At 59.0% G+C, this 15,238-nt stretch overlaps 1 protein-coding gene across 2 annotated transcripts; it reads right to left on the reverse strand.

Moving 5' to 3' along the window:
* Window positions 1-3,887: 3,887 nt before the first annotated feature.
* On the reverse strand, window positions 3,888-14,430 carry CARHSP1 (calcium regulated heat stable protein 1). Of its 2 annotated transcripts, none has more exons than XM_061207943.1 (4): window positions 14,374-14,430; window positions 6,774-6,938; window positions 5,967-6,089; window positions 3,888-4,265 (listed from the first exon to the last, which is right to left on the reverse strand). In XM_061207943.1, the coding sequence occupies exons 2-4, from the start codon at window positions 6,929-6,931 to the stop codon at window positions 4,103-4,105; spliced, it is 444 nt and encodes a 147-aa protein (XP_061063926.1). In that variant the 5' UTR covers window positions 6,932-6,938; window positions 14,374-14,430; the 3' UTR covers window positions 3,888-4,102. The 2 variants fall into 2 exon arrangements, with proteins under 2 accessions (XP_061063926.1, XP_061063927.1); XM_061207944.1 differs by lacking the exon at window positions 14,374-14,430 and adding an exon at window positions 13,935-13,957.
* Window positions 14,431-15,238: the final 808 nt, after the last annotated feature.

Below are 15,238 nucleotides of genomic sequence, written 5' to 3' on the forward strand. Positions count from 1 at the left end.
TTTTTCATTCTGATTTCTGTTTTCTCAAGTGAGTTGGTATCTTCTCAGATTCTGGGGGAAGAGCTCAGCCCTCTTGGACCTGAGGGGCCACTCGTTGCGACACTGACGTTTCCACGATGTTGGGGGTTGCACTTTCCAACTGGCACAGACCCTTCCTCCAGGCTTCTCTGCCCACTGGGTAAGGATCCAGTATTCCCTAGAAGTTTCCTTAACTTATATATCAAAATGAGACAACTGAGTCTTACTCAGACTTGTCCCAACCTTTATGAGGTGGAGGGTGCACTGTTTCTCTGCCCTGCACAGGGCTGCCCTGGGTAGGTACCCCGCGGCCGTCAGGCTGGGCCCCCTCCCCTGCACTGTTACTAGTCCCTCAACCTGCCTCCCCACCTCCAACGACTTCAGACTGTGCCATCCTTCCCCTGCTGCTGTGGTCTTATCCCGGTCCAAGCTCCCCGGCCATGTATCCCACCTCTTCTCTCTTTAGGCATTCCCCAGCACCCTCCCCCCTCCCCGAGGGCCTCCCCCGCCGGGCTTCGTGGTGGGGACATCAGGTAATAGTAGGTAAGTAACATGCAGGCAGCAGCGGCTGATGCCTTACACGTGCTCGCAAAGCAGCAGCTTCTGTTGTTGGCAGGTAAGAGCCGGCTGCCAGGATTCAGATCCTAGTTCAGCTGCTGCTGACTGGCTGTGTGACGGAGGACGAGTTCACCCCAGCCTCAGTTTGCTCATCTGTCGAATGGGATTACAGTCCCTACCACACATGTAACTTAACCGCGTTAACTTTAGTGAAGCACTTAGAAGAGTGTGAGCTATCGCTAACTTAATCATCCCCAGAAATCCTGTAAGACGGGACTGTCAATCCTGCTTGACAGACGAGGATAAGTCATTCCCTCAGTCTTCTGCGGTTCCATGACGGTAGACAACGTCACAAGAAATGTAAACACGGTAGCTAAATGCTGAGCAAGAGGGAAGCAAAGAGGTTGCCCCAGGTCAGCGTGGGGCTGTTAAGAAAGCCTCCTCCTCCCCTTCCCCACCACCTGCCCCCACCCCCTGCACTGCAGAAGCTGACCAGGTATTTAGCCCCGGCTCTAGGGCTTAAGAAGCCTCAAGGGAAAGACCACTAGCAGCTACTGGCCGCCAGGAAGGCCCATATAAAGCTCGGTGAGGAGCCTGAACTTGATCCCGAGGGAGGGGCCGGGGGAGGCCCATCTGTGTGACAAGGGTAGGTCTGTCTAGCTCCCGGGCAGGGAGTGACTGGAGGACCAGCAAGAAACAAGTTTGGCAGACATTTGGGTGAGGCGAAGGCGGCCTAGGTGGCCCTGAATCACTTCCTCTCCGAGGGCTGCTTCCTTCTCCTGCCCAGACAGGGCCAACTCGGCCAGGCCTCCAGGCTCCCTTCCACATCTGCCCGCCCCCCCCGCCCCCCCCCCCCCCGCAGAACTCATCCCACCCCCTTCACCCTGGCTTCCACCAAACCCTCCCTCCCTCGAGCCACACGGCACCACATCTGTTTGGGGTTCAATGCCCACTCCGGTCTCTCCCTAATCAGGTTCGATGGGCTAGCTATAATTTTTCCTAATGCACTCTGAAAATCTGTATATTTTTACAATAAAGATGTTCACCTCTGCACACCCAAAGCCATTATCTACCTCCCGAGGGAAACGCTGGCCGAGGAAGACTTACGCAGCCTCTTGTGCCCCCTGCATCTCCCTGCTGCACTCCTGGAAACCGAGAAGCTGGGCTGCCTCCCCTCCCGCTTCCCAACTTCCCTCCATCTGGACCGCCCTTGGTCAGACTGTTCCTGCTCACACAGTAAAAATTTAAATGCAGCAACAGGCCGTTTATCCACAGCTGACCACGTTAGTGACATTTTCTGTTGTCACGAAGCCACATCCCACTGCTAAGCTTGCCTACGCACGAGGATGATGATTAAGGAAGAAGGGCTGATCCCATTTTCTTATTCATCCCCCAAAAAACCAGACTGCAAGGTAGAATGACTGTCAGCCTCCTTTGGGGAGACGCCCTTACCTGCTGGCTTCAAGGAGTATCTCCCTGGCAGCCAGATTCCCATTAACACATAACGCAGAGCCTCACGCAAAACAGACTTTACTGAGAGAGAGGTGCTGGTGGGAGGAGACCTGCAGTCAGGAATCCGGATTCTGTGCCCAGCTCTGTCACCAACGCCGTCCATCCTCCCAGAGCCTCGTCCATCCTCCCAGAGCCTCCGTCCATCCTCCCAGAGCCTCCGGAGTTTCTGTAACTTGGGACTCTGTGCTTGAGTGGGGAGGGGTCCCTTCCAGCTCTGACTGAGAAAGATGTGGTCACCAGGAAGGACAGAGCAAGAGCCATTTACAAAGGAGTCTACACAGCGAGAGAGCCCGAAGTTTAGCTCAGAAGAGCAGATCCAACTCCCAGCCCGCTGGCGGGCTGGCGGGTCACACGGAGCCCCAACCATGTGCCAAGATAAGGACAAGGCAGTGGAGACGCCTGGGGGAGCAGGTGGAGGGAAGGCGCAGGCTCTCAACCTCCGGGAGCCTGCACGGGTCTCGGGAAGTGGCTCTGGAAGCGTGGTCTGTACCCAACAGACGGGTCTCCAGGGGCCACCTGGGGACCATCCAAGGCTGGAGGGGAGAAGGCCACCGCGGGGCAGCAGAAGGCAGAGGCAGGAGGACCCTTCGAGGGGCACGACAGGCCAGGAAAAAGGATCAACTTCCTTAACTACGATGTTTCACTGCATACTGGTGACCAACACACTTACTTGCCTATTTAAAAACTCCAGTGGTCATTTTGTGATGTATGAAAATATCAAATCACTGTGTTGTGCACAGGGAACTAACATAGTGTTGTAGGTCAGTTATACTTTAAACACACACACACACACGCACGCACGCACGCACAATAACTCCACCAGTCCTCAGCAAGATCGTTCTGGCCTTCCACCCCCTTGCAGAAATTCACAGATTTAAGACACTGGATCAGGCCGTCGTCGTCTTTCAAGGGCTCACCTCCCTGCACTGACAAATGGACACTTGACTACATATAGGCCACATATTTCAAGACGCATTTCCCAGCTATTGCTATTTTTAAAACACAACTAAAGCCAGACCAAACCACAGCAAAGAAAATCCTAAGGATCTGTTTACTGGAAATATCTACAAAGGTTTGCAACGTCGGCAGCGAAGTGCAAACAGAGCTGGCTCTGGTGAGAACTTCAGTTATGAAATAAAAAAAAAAAAGAAAATCCTAAGCAGGTCTTCACACCAGTTTTCCAGAAAACCCCACCAAAGGTGTATTTCCCCTTCAACTTCTGACTTTACCAGGCTGTCAAGAAGCAAACCACCTGCTCTTTTCTAGATGGATCCAGAGAAAGGTCTGGTCTTAAAGACCCTCCCCTCTCCGCACTCCCCTCTCCCACCGACATCACCACTCCCCCCCACCACCTCAGTGACGGGGCCACTGAGCCAGGATCACTCAACCTGAAGACGGACAGAAAGGACCAGGCTTCGAAAAGAGTTAGGATTCGCCTCTGAGCACGTCGCTGCCAGGTGGAGGACTCCGGGCTCCCAGACACCCAGCTGTGACACCTCCCACTGCAAAGGTACCAACCGCCCCCCACTCCCCGCCCCTCCCAGCCCCCTGAACAACCAGCTGAGAACCAGAAAGAAAAGCCTGCTCTGCCCAGGGCCGAGGAGAGACACAAGGGGGCCGCCTGGGCGGGAATTCCTCCCGGGAAAACACGCAGGGTCCATGTCACTACCCAGAGGGCCAGATCTGGGGATTTTGAGCCTTCCTCCAGGGATGAGGGGCTGTGGGCTGGGGAAGACCAACCGACCCAGTCCCGGGTGGGGCTCGGACAGACCCTCCACTCAGCCACTAGCGGGCGCCTCTCCTTTGTCAATGCTTTTAATGCGTTTCAGATGGTGAGAGGCTGTGCTGGTGGCCGAGAGCACTGCACACCCCTTCCTTCAGGAGACACTTGAAAGGGACCACACTCCCCCCTTGAAGCCCCATCTCAAGCGGTAGAATGTCCTCTCCAGTTTGGTCCTGCCTCCGGCCCCAGAGTCTCCCCCAAGCCCTGGGGAAGGGGTGCCTCTGGCCTCTCCTAGGAGCTGACGATGTGGCCGGACCAGGTCTCGTGCTTGGTGCCCGGCGCCAGGTGGGTGATGACCACCTCCACAGCCTGCAGCTTCTCGTTCTTGGGCGGGACGGAGCACATCTTATAGGTGACCTCATCGCCTTCCACGGGGACGTACTCCCCCTCCACGCTGTGGGGCGGGGAGAGAGCACTCAGGGCCGGCACTCAGAGAAGCCAGGACACCAGCCCTCGCAGAGGAACTGCCCCCCTGCCCTGCCACCAGGGGGCACCACCATGGCCCTCTGGTCGTGGCTGAGGAGCCCCAGACCCAATCAGCTCCTTCCCTGGGACCTCGGTTGCTGAGACAGAGATGGTGCCCCACCCCCTGGGGGGTGCTCACATTGCACGTTAAACGAGGGCACCGTGGGCCTGATGGAGGGAAGAGCGGGGAAAGGCAGTCTGAGCCCGAGTTGGGGGATGGCCCGGGTGAGGCTTTCCTGAGCAGCACCCTGACCCCCTGCCCCATCCAGGAGTCCCAGAAACCAGGCTACCCCTCTGCTGTTCAACTCCTCAGAACCCCAGTGAGCTTTCCAGAAAGTCCTTTTCCCTTACTTTCTATGGGACATGAGTCACCGTCTCACCCGTGATAGGGAGGTGCCCGGCTTGATGCCCCCTTGATGAAACCCCAGGAGGAAAATCCCCTTCAGATCCTGAGCACCAAGACCAGCCAGCTCCCCCGGAACTGGTTTGCCTTGACTGAAGAATAACATCGCAGATGGTGCTGCCCTCTTTGATTTGGCCACCAGGAAGCTCAGGAATAAACGTGTAGCCTACTTCTAGCAGTGGAACTAGGCATCAGAGTATCCCCATCTTTCTTATCTGCCCCCCAACCCCATGCTTTCCTTTCTAATTTTTTTGGTGCACTGTGTGTATCCTTGTCAACCACTACAAATCCTTTCTGGAGAGAGGCAATGTGGAAATACATGTCTACATCCATGTATGATTCATACACACGTGGAAGGCATTGCTCTAGTGGCATCCTCATGTCTACGCTGTACCGGGGGTCTATTGAAGACCCGGCGTGTAAGAATGTTGGGGGAGGGTCAGAAGGGATAACTCTCCCATCCCAGCAGACATGTGCAACAGGATCCTAATTTCAAAAACATGGTTTCTATGTATTGTCAGGTCTGCTGTGTGGGGTAAGGACTTTGCCTGCCACAGACGGAAAGTTGGGGGGCTTCCGCTGAGGTCAAGGGTTGGGGTGCGGGTCAGGGTGCCAATCGGGTCCCCACAGATCTGCAGGCTGCTTAGAAGACCAGAAGTGAAGCACAGGCTGCTGGACGCCTTCCAGCCCCAAGGCCAAGGACGTGTGGGCTCCACCCTGGGTCCCCCCCCCACCGCCCGCCCCAGGGTTTCCAGACACTCAGGCAGGAAGGACGTCAGTGAGCAAGTGGCAGGAGAAAGGGTCCAGCCCCAAACTTCCTTCCTGGAGCAGAGCGCAGGCAGCCCCCCCACCTCGCCAGGCTCCTTCCCCCGAGGAAGTGCAGGAACCCAGCCGCCAGGCGAAACACAGCTCCCCAGACTCACAGGGATGCCCCTCCCCACCCACCAGACCCACACGGGCACTCAGACCCACCCCAAGCGGTTCTCAACTCACACACGCGCACACGCGGTCGCCTGCAGCCTCTGACGCACTGCCACCACCACCGCGGGCTCACGACCCCACCGCTGAACACTGTCGCACACAGATCACAAGCAGAGTCACACACGCCTGGCTGCACAACCATCATCATGGCCGGCGCCCAGCAGAGTCACACGCTCTCCCTGCCTCCTCGGGGCCACGGCAGCACCCACCCCAGACCCAGCCCACCCAGACCGGCCGCTGACTCACTCGGAGATGTGCAGGAAGATGTCAGGGCCGCCGTCGGCCGGGGTAATGAAGCCGTGGCCCTTGGACCGACAGAAGCATTTGCAGACTCCTTTGTATACAGGGCCCTGTGAAGCCCGCACCGTCCTGCCAGAGAGAGGGGAAAGCGTGAGGGGCCCCCACCAGCCCTCCAGAACAGCCCCCGGCTTCCCGGGCACACCCAGCTTATCCCAGTCCCCACCCACGCTGTGCCCCAGGGAGTGCTGGCCAGGGCCACCACGTACAGCTGTGCAGGTTGTGCACTGTACGACTCTGGGAGCCATTCACAGAGAGACCCTGGTGACAATGACTCTCTGAATGACGCTGGCAGAGTTTTCTCAGGCCTCAGTTTCCCCCTCTAAAAGCTCTCTGAGCATCCCTCCCTCCGAAGGCTATTAGCAGCAGCAGCTAGCTGCAGCCTCCACTCGTTGGCCTGAGCTCTGCATCTCCCAGGCACCGTGTGGGTCCCCTGCGGCACCGCGGCCACCCTGCTACTGTCCCTCTTTTGCGGCCGATGAAGTCAAGGGCTCATGGGGGAAGAGGCCTGTGTGTCGTTAAAGCCTGATGATTTAAGACCCCAGCGATTTCCCACCCCTGGCCATCCCCAATCCTTGCCCCCAGCTCGTGACAGCCTCAAGTGGGCCTGGAGCAGCGCCGTACAGAGTTTACGAGGCGCCTGCCCAGTTTCTCACAATCAGCCCTTTCCCATCCCCGAGTCTCCCATCTGACAGACAGGGACATGAGGCTCTCTGGACCCCGCAGGCGACCTGTCTCAGGAAGCCTGACACTCACGCTGAGAAGGTCCTTGTCCGGCGAGTGGGCAGTGGGCTCGGGACCACGTTGCCCCGAAGCGGGGACGGTGAGCGATCTCGGGCCTGTTGGGTATCCAGCAGCCCGGCCGAGGACTGGTGGGTGGGGTGCTGTGATGGAGGAGGAGGCTCAGATGACATGGCTGACCTGGAGAGGGACAGGGGCTCTCAGGGGCTCACGCCTTGCAAGGAGGGGCCCCCCGGATGCCTCCCCACCCCAGCGTCTGCCATCTGAGACTCATTCTTCTGACTGTGGAATGCAGGCTCCAGGCTCCCTCAGCGTGGAGGTCACCTGCTCCAGAGACACGCCCGGCTCACTCCAGCCGGGGCAGGCGCCTGGTCTGGGCTCCTGCAGCTGCCGTGGGCCTCCCGCTATCATTGCTCTGTACGGAAATGCCAGGTCACATCACTGACAAGGACACCATTGGCCCCCTCTATGTTCCCAGTGCCCAGCACAGACCCTAGCACACGCCGGGCCAGGCGTGGTAAATCCTTGTGAAAGGAAGGAAAGGAGGGAGGGCGGGAGCAGGCAGGCAGGCAGGCAGGCAGGGCGGGCGGGGATGCTTCAATGCCAACCACCTAGATGAGGACTCCAGCCACTCATCAAACATTTCCTGGCCCCGGCTAAGTGCCGGACACTGTGGGGAAGGCAGAGGCAAAAAAGGGACCAACAGTCAAGTGTTCCTCCAGGAAACTCCGGGACACAAACCAAAGAAGGCTCAGACCCCAAGTCAGGCCTGCATCCAGGAGAGGGAGGCCCAGCAGGTAAGTGCGTGGGACCCTGAGGGGCAGGGGCATTTCAAAGGCAGCATCTCCACCAGGCCCCTTACTCAGATCCAGGCCTTAAAGTTAATTTCCACACAGCCCGAGTCTCCGATTGCTGCTAAGAAATCGAATTCCCTCCGTGACCCCTAACATGCATCAGAGGCCGGGGGCAGACCCAGGTGGAGATGGAGGGAGCGGACTCCATAGTCCCTGCCTCGCTCTGGCAACCGTGTCAAGAGCAGCACGTGGCCGCTGTACCCAACACACTGGCGGCCTTGCCTCAAGGCCACGAGGAAAGAGCAAAGCCCAGGAGCCAAAGGACCTTGGCTGAGTCCTTTCCCCTCTCTGGGATCAATTTTCCCATCTGCACAGTGGGGCAGCTGGGTGGGCGTCACTCAGCACCTGCTCAGGGAGGGGGATGGGGACCCAAGGTGGAGCAGAGCTGGGCCCTGTGGCCCCAGGACGGGGGAGGAGCCTGACTCAGGCATCACCCCCGTTCACAGGGCAGCCCTGCTGGGTTCTGTGTGGCTCACACGGGGTTTTCAAATTTAAAATATGAGCTATCTTTTACACATCCCAGGAGTTTGCCCCCAAATCTAGGTTTCCAACTAGTTTGAAAAAACTAGCACCTCTGACAGCCTGGAGCCTCCAGCCCACCAGCCCTGCCCCTGCGACCCTGGTCTATAGTAATTACCCCTGGTCTATAGTAATTACGACCCTGGTCTATAGTAATTACGACCCTGGTCTATAGTAATTACGCAGCCCCAGGGCACCAGTTTTCAACCTGCATCCTCCAGGGAAAGGGCCACCTCCTCCCCCCAAAGGAGGAAACCTCTCCCTCCACATTGTCCCCACAGTCCCCCGCAGTCCCTCACACTCCCCTTTCAGGACTCCCTCCCTCTGGCTGGGAGGGGAGAGGGCCGGCTGGCTTGGGGGAGGGGGGGGGGAGTGACATAGCTACCTCCTGACCCTTTTCTCAGCTGCAGCCGCAGCCACCCCAGAAATGCCCCGGCTCCTTGGCCGGGGGTCAGGGCTCCAGCATGACCCACCAGTACAGGTCATAGAGTCCTAGAATGTTCAATGCCTGGGGTTCTGGGAAGGGGGCCAGCCCAGAGAATGGAAAGCCCCACCCAGTACAGCAGGTGGGACCACTGCATCCTGGTGACACCAGGGTGAGGCGGGGAAGTGCCCTCCCCCGCATCCACAATCTCCCTCTTTCCCCTGGTGTCAGGCACATCTGACTTCAAATCCCACCCTGCCGGCTGTGTGATCTTGGGCAAGTTACTTAACCTCTCTGGACCTTGGTTTCTGCATGAGGAAAATGGGGATTTTAATAGTTCTGACTTCACACCATTGTCATGAAGTTGAAATGAAATAATACACGTTAGGCACTCTGCATACTCTCCGCCCAGAACAAGTGAGCATTAAGTGTCAGCTACGATTGTTGTTATAACTGTCATCATAAAGTCATTCAACAAATATGTGCCCGGTGTCAGGCCCTGTTCATGGCACTAGAGACACAGGGCTGAATTTGGAGCCAGAGAAGAAACAGATCAATAAATATATAAACAAAGTCATTACAGGTGGTTCCCTGGTGGCCTAGTGGTTAGGATTCCAGGTTTTCATTGCCATGGCCCAGGTTCAATCCCTGGTAGGGGAACTGAGATCCCACAAGCCGTGTGGTGTGGCCAAAAAATAAATAATCATTACAGACTGCTGAAAGGGCTGATAAGAAAATACATAGAAGAACATAAAAAGTAGCAGGGTTGGGGTGCCACTCTAATGAGGGTGCAGGCTGGGTCCCGGACAGTAAGAAAGAGTGGACCATTAACAAAACAGAGGCTCTTCCAGGTGTGGGGAAACAGCCTGTGCAAAGGCCCTGAGGTTGGCAAGGGCAGGTGTGACTGAAGGCCAGCAAGGAGACTAGGGGTTGGGGGGCACTGGGGGAGAAGGGGTGAGAGGTGAGAGAGACACGGTGGGTAGGAGGGCATCACCATCATCCCCATGTGTCTTCATTCTTCATACCCATGTCTGTCTGACTGTCCCCATGTCCCCTGCCAGGCCTACCTCCCCCTGGGTTAATGAAGCAGGCCCAAACTGGGGCCCCCCTTCTCTCTCCACCCCAGCCCCCTTGACTCCCCTAGTATACCCAGTCCCGCAGAGATGCTGATGGAAGCCCACCGTCTTGAGCAGCGAGCAACCTGAAGGCAGCATGGAGTCCCCCCGCGTCCTAGGGCCCTGCACTGGGGCTGGGACAGAGCAGGGTCTTAGCCAGCATTAGGACCCGAAGCCCCTGCTTGAGTTCATGTGTACTTGTGTGCTCGGTGCCTTGCACAGTCGAGCAGCAGCAGGGGGCTCCACGCATGCGCGCCTGGCAGTGGGAGAAACTGAGGCATGGGGGGCAGCAGAGCCTCCCGGAGCGGGGACGGGAAGGGAAGTGCCGGCCTGGGAGACGCAGGAGCCTTAACCACCACCCTGCCCGCCTCCCCTGGGCCATCCAAGCTGGACTGCTGGGGCAGCTGGAGCAGGCCTGGACAAGAGCCAGCCCGCCCCCAGGGGCCTGCGTGGGGAGGGGGAGCGGCATGGGGGAGGGGGCAGGGAGAAGGAGTGAATGGCCTCTGTGTGGGGAGGCCTGGGTTAAAGTCCAGCTGTAAGGAAAACAGCTGGGGGAGGGGGGCGCCAGTAGCCCAGGAGCCAGCTCTGAGGCCCGCTGCTGCCCCCCAACACACAGATGGGGGGTGTGCAGCAGTCGGTGCTTCCAACCAGCAACTGCTCTCCCAGCAACACCAGGGGAGCCTTGGAGCTGACCCTGGAGGAGGCAGGGCCCACCCACTGCCACTAGCCCCCTTCCCGGACCCCCTCAACTCCCTACAGCTGCAGGGCATTTGCAAACAGGCAACTGAGGCTCAGTCTGCTAGGAGGCTCTAGGCCAGACCTGGGACGGGCCTCAGGCCTGCAGCAAACTCAGACGGAATGTCATGCCCAAGGCACGCCACAGCTGCTGAGCTGTGTGCACACACCTGTGTGTGCATGTGCATATATGCGTCTGGCTGTGTGTGCACAGGATTGTATGGGCGTGTTTGGCTCTGCTCACGTGTGTGGTGTGTGCGCGCACACGTGTGTGTCTGAAGCCAGGCGCACACGTGGATGCACACCTGTCACTGCCTGTGTGTGCACACCAGTGGACGGGGCGAGGCCACCCCACCCCTGGCACCAGCAGGGCCTTTACCCTGGGAAAGGGCAGGAAGGGGGCCTCAGCCCAAAATAGCCTGGGAATTTTCCACAGGCCCTGCACGTCCTCCTGGAAGGTTCAGAGAGTTCAGCTGGGCACCAGGCTCTGGTCTTCCTGACCCCTCTTCCACCCACCCATATATCAAGGGACTGGAGACCCAATCCTGCAGAGCCCCTGCTAACCCCCTCCCCTCCTGCCCTCTCAGCCTCAAACCCCACCAATCGTCTGTCTTGAGCCAAGTAGCCAGTTGCTGACTCCAGGGAGGGGATCCTTGGCAGTGCTATCAGTCATTTACACTTTAGTGAGAAGGAGTTTGCAGTTCGTTCCACAAGGCTCCATTCTTGGTAGCTTTCAGACCCTTGAGGGCAGGGAGATGGAGGGGAAAGAGCTGAGTTCAAGTTGGGAGCTTCATTCTCAGCATGGTTCTCAGCAAAGCCAGATCTCTCCAAGCCTACTCTGAAAAATGGGGTGTCGAGCCTTCCATGGGTTTCTGGATGGGGGAGGCCAGGGCTGGGCACCATGTTCAGACACCTCCCAGCCCCAGGGCCAGGCCACTGCTGGCAGGTGGGGATGACTACTAGCCCGCATGAAGGGAACAGGACAGGACACTGGAGAACCAACCGACTGGTAGATTCTGAAGATGGGGGTGGAGTCCCAGATTCTGCATTTCTAAGGAGTTCCCCCCAGCAAGGTAGATGCTGGTCAACCCACACAGAGTAGTACACACAAAAGAGTAGTGCGGGTTACCGGGTTATCGGCCTTGCCCACCTCTCAACCAGCATAAGAGGGTGGAAGGGAAATTTTTTTTGGGGGGGGGCTCTAGGTGAGTCACAAAGTCACCTTAGTACACCCAGGTTCCTCGTCTGTAAGCTGAGGCAGTAGAGACGCCTCCCTTCCCTTCTCGGCCTCCAGCCCAGCTAAGCCCCAGCCCCGCAGAACCAAGGGCACGTGGACCGAGGGGCCGGGTGAGTCAGCGGAGGCTGGACAGTGGGGTCCCAGGAAGCAGGGGAGGCCCATGAGGAGCCCGAGGCGGGCTTGGGCCACATTTCCCTCCATTGTTCGCGGGAGAGTGGGGCTCTGGCGAGGCAGAGGGGGAATAGAGCGAGGATAGAGGGGAGGGGGAAAGGGGGAAAGGGAGGGGGCGGGGACTCAAGGGGCGGGGATTCAGAGAGGGCCGAGGCCGAGGGGTGGGGCGGGGAGTCAGTGGGGAGGGAGCGGAGTGGGGGGAAGTGGGGAATCGAGTGGAGGCGGCACGAGGGCGGGGCGGCCTGGCAGGAGCCTGCAGCGCCAGCAGCAGGGAGAAATACGAACTCGGCGCGGAGGGTGCAGCCCGCGATGCCCGCGTCCGGGGAGGGGGGGCGGCAAGCCCAGCCGGGAACTGCTCGGCCGCCCCAGAGTGCTGGGAAGAGGCCGGAAACCCGAGGGCCAGCGACCGGGAAGCAAAGGCGCCCCTCCAGCACTGCCCCCCGTTAGCGCTCCCGAACCGGCCCGCCCCACCCAGGACCCTGAGCCCGCCGGCTCCCAGCCTGGGCAGCCCTCCTGGGAGGAGCCCAAGCCCTTGTTCGTAACTAGGGGCCGACTCCGCACCCCAACACCCCCACTTCCAGCCTTCCTGTATTCCATCCTCGCCTCCATTCTCCCAGGGCTTCGGTCAGACCTGAGTCTCAGGCCTAACTCTGCACTCCACTCCCTCTGTGACCCCTGGCAAGCGACCTCACCGCTCCCTGCCTCAGTTTCCCCATCTGTCAAATGGGACAGTCCTGGTGCAGCCTCCCAGCCCGGCGGACGTCGTGCGGAGGATGTTGTGCAGGGGGTGCCAGATACAAAGGCCCGGAAACAATAGTGGAGCCGCTAACGGTAGAACTGTCAGGCCTGGGGCCATCTAGAATAATCCCTCCCATTCCCGTCCCTGCTGATGGGACACAAACCAAATGCCCTGACTTTGCCACTCAGTGAGACAAAGACCCACCCTCGTCCCCGCCCAGGACCCAGAGCCCGGCGCTGGGCCTGGCTGAGCTCATTGCGAGCATCTACTCCGGGCTGGGCTGGGCGGCGCTACAGGCCCCAGTTCCTGCTCTGCTGGGGCTCCTGCGCCAGCTGGGGGCGGGGGTGGGGGGAGGGAGTGACAAAGACGGCAGCTTTGAGAACCGCGGTCATCAAGTCCGCCCGGGGAAGGCGAGCACAGAGGGGGCTTGGAGGAGGCCCCTGGCCCCGAGGCGGCGGCGGCTGCTTTGAGTCCTAAAGGCGGAGTGGGGAAGTTTTTCCTGGGACCTGCAGGGGCAAAGGCCCAGGGGGAGGGAGGACGGGCGGCAGAAAGAGGCTGGGAGGGTCTCGGGGGAAGATAATAGAAAGCTCTGTTGAAAAGTTTGAGACTTGACCGACAATGGGGGCATCAGTGGACGATTTTAGGCCGGGGGTTGATCTGAACCTGTTTTTACAAGTTCTCCCTGGGTTCAGGGTGGCGAACGCATTGGAGGGGCAAGACTCCTCCAATGAGGGAGTGAAGAGACCAAGAAATATGCAAAAAGCCAGTAAAAAATGTTAACAGTAGCTAACGTTCCTCCCCGCACTGGGTCAGCCATCTCCTTTTATTCTCACTCACCCCGTTATGATAGGAAAAGTTACATCCCCAGTCTACTGATGGGGAGACGGAGGCTCAGAGAAGCCTCCTACTTTGCAGTGAGATACCCCCGCCTGTGGGAACGGAGATCGTGCCTGGAGGGGCTGATCTCCTGTCCCCCACCCCCAATACACACATCCACTCCAACCCCAGATAAGCTGTGGGGACCAGGGGCTTCCCTGTTAGAAATCAAGACAAAACAAAAAACCGTTGCATTTCCGGCCTGCAAACTTGGGCTGCCAGTGAGGCTGTCGGGGAGGGAGCCTGTGGGCGCGGGAGAAGTTTCTCGGCAAGGCCTCGGGGGCCCCCCATCCAGACGCAAACACACCGGGCGAGCGCCAGGCGGCTCCTCCTCCCCAGACGCGGCCAATCGCCCGGCGCCAGGATACCCCCAGCCCACCTCCCCGCCAAGCCCGGCCGAGGTCCCACCACTGAGCCCACAGCTGGCGCGGCCAGGCCTGGCTGGTGGCTGCCTCCACCTCCCCGAGCGGCGCCTCCCACCCCCGCCGCGCCTCGCCCCAGCGCACCGCGAGTCACCGCATCCTGCTCCAGCCGACAGGCGAAAGCAGGGGGAGGGTGGTAAGGCGGCGGGGGGGCGGGCGGGGGCGGGACGAGGAGGAGGCGAGGTTTTTTTCCGCCCGAAGAAAACAGGTGGCCAGGCGGGAAATGCAACCCGACATCCGCCCCACATCCCTCCAGGGGCTACCACACCCACCATTCTCCAGAGGGGGATGAGTAACCCGCGCTCCCCGAATAGGCCAAGGCGGCCCGGGCATTTCCTAGGGGCCTAGAGAGACCCAGACCGGGGCCCTCTGCCGGCGAGCTGGAAGACCCTGCAGAGGGGGGGGTGAATGGGGGCAGCGGCGGCAGAAGAGGCCGAGGTCCCATCCCGGAGGTTCCTGGGCCTCCCTCGGGGCGGGGACACCCCACCACACCCCTCCTGGGGTCCCCGGAGAAGCTCCCTACCTTGCGATCCACTCCGCTCAGCCAGCTGCTCTGCTCGAACTGCGGGAACAGAGCTGGGGAGGGGGCGTGGTTCGCGGGGCGGGCTCGCCGCGCCCCCGCCCCTGACCCCGCCCCCAGGGGCTCTCAGCCAATGGGACTGCGGTCTGGAGCAGGGGCGGGGCGGGCAGGAGCACAGCCCCGGCGGGATCTTTGTGTCCTCGCGCGCGACTGGCGGGATCGCCAGGCGCGTGGCCTTGGGGGTACCCGGTCTCACGCCTGTGCCGCACCCCGGCCAGAAAACTCCCCTGAAAAGGGAGAGAGTCTGGTCTTCGCGCCCGAGCAGGTCCCTCCCCTAGCCAACTGGCGTCGGGTCAGGTCCCCCACCTGACCTTAGCTCCAGAATCCGGACGGCCCCGGGGCACCTCCTTTTTAGCGCGAAGAAAGAGATCTAGGAATGACAAGAAGGAATGAAGAGAGCGGCCGAAGGGAGGAAAAGAAAACCAAAAAAATGCAAAGAAAGAAATAACAAAAAAAGAGGGAAATCTGTTGATTTCGTTCTTTTTGTTTGTTTTGCTCTTAATTTCCACTCCCTCCTTGAGTCCTCTGTGTCTGCAGGTAAATGACCTTACTCTCATCTTTTTTTTTTTAATTAATTTTTATTGGAGTATAGTTGCTTTACAATGTTGTGTTAGTTTCTACTGTCCAGGAAAGCGAATCAGCTATACGTATACATATATCCCCTCTTTTTTGGATTTCCTTCCCATTTAAGTCACCACAGAGCATTGAGTAGAGTTCCCTGTGCTATACAATAGGTTCTCATTAGTTATCTATTTTATACATAGTATCAATAGTGTATATATGTCAGTCCCAATCTCCCAATTCATCC

Source organism: Eubalaena glacialis, chromosome 13 (genome assembly GCF_028564815.1).
Source record: "Eubalaena glacialis isolate mEubGla1 chromosome 13, mEubGla1.1.hap2.+ XY, whole genome shotgun sequence".
Lineage (NCBI taxonomy): Eukaryota > Metazoa > Chordata > Mammalia > Artiodactyla > Balaenidae > Eubalaena > Eubalaena glacialis.